Source organism: Esox lucius, chromosome 17 (genome assembly GCF_011004845.1).
Source record: "Esox lucius isolate fEsoLuc1 chromosome 17, fEsoLuc1.pri, whole genome shotgun sequence".
Classification (NCBI taxonomy): Eukaryota; Metazoa; Chordata; class Actinopteri; order Esociformes; family Esocidae; genus Esox; species Esox lucius.
In genome coordinates this window covers 39,663,227-39,668,083 of record NC_047585.1, presented here as the reverse complement: position 1 = coordinate 39,668,083, position 4,857 = coordinate 39,663,227, and the positions used below count along the sequence as shown (strand labels likewise).

The 4,857-nt window shown below is 40.9% G+C and overlaps 1 protein-coding gene across 1 annotated transcript; it reads left to right on the top strand.

Annotated features, from left to right (window-relative positions):
• The first annotated feature begins 2,968 nt into the window (after positions 1-2,968).
• On the top strand, positions 2,969-4,608 carry LOC114828928 (CD209 antigen-like protein B). The gene has a single exon (XM_029114228.2). The coding sequence runs from the start codon at positions 3,002-3,004 to the stop codon at positions 3,962-3,964; it is 963 nt and encodes a 320-aa protein (XP_028970061.2). The 5' UTR covers positions 2,969-3,001; the 3' UTR covers positions 3,965-4,608.
• Positions 4,609-4,857: the final 249 nt, after the last annotated feature.

Below are 4,857 nucleotides of genomic sequence, written 5' to 3'. Positions count from 1 at the left end.
TATGATAAAAATTACAGACTTCTATATGCTTTGTAAGTAGGAAAACCTGCAAAATCGGCAGTGTATCAAATACTTGTTCTCCCCACTATATATATATTACAATCTATTACATATATTATATTATATTATTATTATACGGATGAAGCGGAAGAAGATGTATGTATGTATGTATGTATATTATTATTGTAATATTACAATATATTACATATTACAATATATTCAATCCTTTAAAATAATGGTTATCTTAATGTTTCACCTATTCAAATAATGGAAGCATGATAAGCAGCAATGTTGTTGAAATGTCTATAGATGGTTTCATTTTAGAACTGAAACAGAAAGGGCAGAACACGAGAGCCCTATTTAAAAGCCAATAATTTTTCTATTGTATGAAATCATAACTCTTTAGAAAATGTCAACACAGAAGAGTTTTCAATAAAATGCTCATACCATAAAATGCTGTTGTTTTCAGTGTGTCTTTGTTATTTTACTGATGCTCATTAAGGAATGCTTTCTGTAAATGTAGGTGTTTTGGATCAGAGTGTGGCTGTAATGGCTGCTTAAGGCCTGACCAGCCTTTTGGGAATAACAAACCATTTACAAATCCTCTAAAATCCCTATGAAGACCCCACTTTCGATGAGGCTGCACAAAACACTTACCAAACAATTAGTAAATGCTTAGTATTCCTAATAATATTCCTAATAATCATCAATGTATGTGTTTGTAAGAATGCATAAAATATTTAACACATACTTTAACTATTAAATATCCAATATATTATACGTATTCTTACATTTATCCATATAGATATTTATAAATATCGTGTTGGCCCCTTCTAACCAGGACCTTCAGCATGCACTGGGACGGTTTGCAGCCGAGTGTGAAGCGGTGGGGATGAAAATCAGCACCTCCAAATCCGAGGCCATGGTCCTCAGTCGGAAATGGGTGGCTTGCCCACTTCAGGTTGGTGGAGAGTGCCTGCCTCAAGTGGAGGAGTTTAAGTATCTAGGGGTCTTGTTCACGAGTGAGGGAAGGATGGAACGGGAGATTGACAGACGGATCGGTGCAGCTTCTGCCGTAATGCAGTCGATGTATCGGTCTGTCGTGGTGAAGAAAGAGCTGAGCCGCAAGGCGAAGCTCTCGATTTACCAGTCAATCTACGTTCCTACTCTCACCTATGGTCATGAGATTTGGGTCATGACCGAAAGGACAAGATCCCGGATACAGGCGGCCGAAATGAGCTTTCTCCGCAGGGTGGCCGGGCGATCCCTTAGAGATAGGGTGAGAAGCTCGGTCACCCGGGAGGAGCTCAGAGTAGAGCCGCTGCTCCTCCACATCGAGAGGGGTCAGCTGAGGTGGCTTGGGCATCTGTTTCAGATGCCTACGGAACGCCTTCCTGGGAAGGTGTTCCGGTCTCGTCCCACCAGGAGGAGACCCCGGGGAAGACCTAGGACACGCTGGAGGGACTATGTCTCCCGGCTGGCCTGGGAACGCCTCGTTGTCCCCCCGGAAGAGCTAGAGGAAGTGTCTGGGGAGAGGGAAGTCTGGGCATCCCTGCTTAGACTGCTGCCCCCGCGACCCGGCCTCGGATAAGCGGAAGAAGACGGATGGATAGATGGATATTTATAAATAGTTTGCCAACCTGGAACTACTGCTTTTTTACTGAGTTCATAAATCCATATTATGTCCTTTACAACTCGTTTATAATGGCCATAAGGAAACATCTTTAACTTGCTAAACATATTTTTAAAGTATGAAAAAACTATAACCAAGTACATCATCATATAGCTTATGAATCATTATTGACTCAATGGTAACAGTATTTATACATTGTTTATTAACATCTTACTAATATTTCTAAATGTTGTATAAACGCTTAATAAATTATGAATAAACAATGAACTACTCCATTGTTAATGGTTTGTTATGTGTAGTTAATAAGGGGTCTTCAGAGACAGAAGTTCTCCACTGGGCTTCTCTGCTGAGTGTCTCAGCTGCCTCTAATTGGGGATAACCAAAACAGCAGTGCAGAGATGCCTAGAGGCACCTCTGCGGTTAGGTCCTGACTGTGGCCCCCAGGCGCATAGAGATGCCTAGAGGCCCCCAGCCAGGACCTGACAGTGGGACATTCTGGTACAGTGTTGGTGATGCAGAAGATCTTGTGAAGGCAACTGCATGCCGGGAAATAAGGGCATGCCTTGCTCTAAAGCTGTACCTGAATATTTTCATCACTTTCCCTTTTCAATTTTGAAAGACAAAGATTCAAGGAGGCATTTTTTTCAATTGCAGGTATGTGACAGTTAAAATAAAAGTAGCCTACAGGTTGAAAAGCCTCTGTATTAACGTAATCCTCTGCTTCCCCCACGTTACAGGTGCTATAGACTGTACCCATGTGCGGATCCAGGCACCATCTGGACCTGTGGAGGCAGACTATGTCAATGGGAAATCTTTCCGTTACCTAAACATACAGGTATGCCTATGTACAGGGGCCCTCTGTGCATACACTGTCAGGCAGAATAGTAGCAATTGGATTTGGCTGAAATGTGCACATCTGTGAAAACAGATCAGATTCGTTTTGGTGTCAACACTTTGGATTTAAATATCTGACAGAACAGAAAATAATTTTTTCACTAACTGGAAAAATATGTTTGTGTTCCCTGTTCTGTATGTATGATTTTCTTATGGTTCGAATTTGGTTTTACTGAATTCAATCTCTTGGAGAGATCATCATATTCTTTCAATGGAAATGTGTTACAGCAAATAAAAATGCTATCACAAAGCAAACACCAACCAGATATTAGAAGACACAGATGTGGAATTGGAGGTCACACTTCTCTGTGAAAGTGATAATCATGCACAGTTCAACACCATTACTCTATTTTGAGTCTTCCTGTTCGTCATGTTCATGCTACTGACTCAGAATATGAGTCTCTGAAACATTCTATAACTTTCATTTTGGGGTGCGGAGTCTATCAGCAGCATTCTCAGAGACACTTGTAGACAATGGCTGTGTCTAATGAAATCTATGAAAATTTTGAGATTGACTATGAAGAAAATGAGGCAACAGATGGGATTGAAGATATTTATTCCAATGTAGACATTATTCATTCTCAGTACTCTGGAAATAAGACAAAGGACCTCACCCCAAAGAGAATACCACTGGCTACATACCCAGGTTCTGAGAGCACAAAGTGGAAACCCACCAGAACTGGTGTCGTGTGTCTGGGACTGTTGACCTTCCTCCTATTGGCTGGAATCATAGGCCTGTTAGTCTGCTACATCAGAGTGACCCACAGTTTGAAGGAGAAAATCTTCTTTTATGAAACCAACTCCACGGCTGAACAAGACCAGTTCCAGGCTAGATACAGTGCCATGACTGAGGAGAGGGACCAGCTCCAGGCTGAACGAGACCAGGTCCAGGACAGATACAGTGCCATGACTGAGGAGAGGGACCAGCTCCAGGCTGAACGAGACCAGTCCCAGGCCAGACACAGTGCCATGACTGAGGAGAGGGACCAGCTCCAGGCTGAGAGAGAACATCTCAGGGCAAATCTCTCTTTCATTTCTCAACAAATACAACAGGGTTGGGTGTATTTCAGCTCCAGTTGGTACTTCATCTCCACTGCAAAGAAAACCTGGGAGGACAGCAGACGGGACTGTGTGGGGAGAACCGCAGACCTGCTGGTCATAAACAGCTTGGAGGAACAGGTCTTCATCCACGGATTGAAGAAGGAGGGATTCTGGATCGGTCTGACTGACAAATATCAAGAAGGAAAGTGGATGTGGGTGGACGGTACAGAACTGACCACTGGGTTCTGGGAGAGCGGGCAGCCTAACAGTGATGGCGGCATTGAGGAGGATTGTGTTGCGAAATGGTTGAAACCATCTTCCCAAAAGAAGAGTTGGCATGATGTATCGTGCAATGAATTGCTCTTTTGGATGTGTGAGAAAATGCTTCAGCTGTGACTGAACTGTAATCAGAATGATTCAGTACAACATTTATTCATTTTTTTCCACAGACTGTTCTGCAAATAGATACTGAAGAGACAAGTCAATTAAGGACAAATTCATATTCGACAAGTCAATAACAAATTTGTTTTTGCAAATTTGTTTTTTTCATTACAGACCAGTGTGATGTGACAAATGCTGGTATTATCAGAGGATTTTAACATTACAGATTTGGGTGACATTCATTTCTTGACAAAGAAATACAATGATATTTCCAAAAAAAGGGAAATAAATAGATTGAGAGGCTTTGAACATTTTGATGTTGTATGATTATCCTCAGAAGATGTAACTTATTTGTAGGGAGACCAACTGATTTGGCAAAGCAATTTCAAATAGCTAGCTAATGACATCATTACAATTTGTTTGTTGATCTTTTAGCTTGCAGCTCAAGTTTCAACATAACCACTTCTGAGGTTAATCTGGCTGTATAGGAGTTCCTTTTCCTACTATTAGTTTTGCCTCATTTTGAAATGTTTTCAAGCCAAGGAAAATGAATGAATCTTACCTCTCTAAAGTTACAACCCTCTGGTGATTCTGAAGGGAATGTTGCTGTAGTCCATAAATAAGGCCATAATTGCAAATTAAAATGTGTTCATAATTGACTTGCCTTTTAACTTTTTTAATAACTTTAGTAGAAGTACAAGCTTCAAATATTTATATATTTTTTTAGCAGCACAACACACCACATGCATTACAGATGGTTGACAGGTTATTTTTAATAATGAATGCATGTGTTTACCTGACTTTATTGGATATCTCTGTTTTTTTTTTGCTTATATCCAGTGTTATACTAGAGGGTTCCCCTAAAACAGGGGTTTCCAATCCCCTAATTTCTGAGAGGAAAGATATTG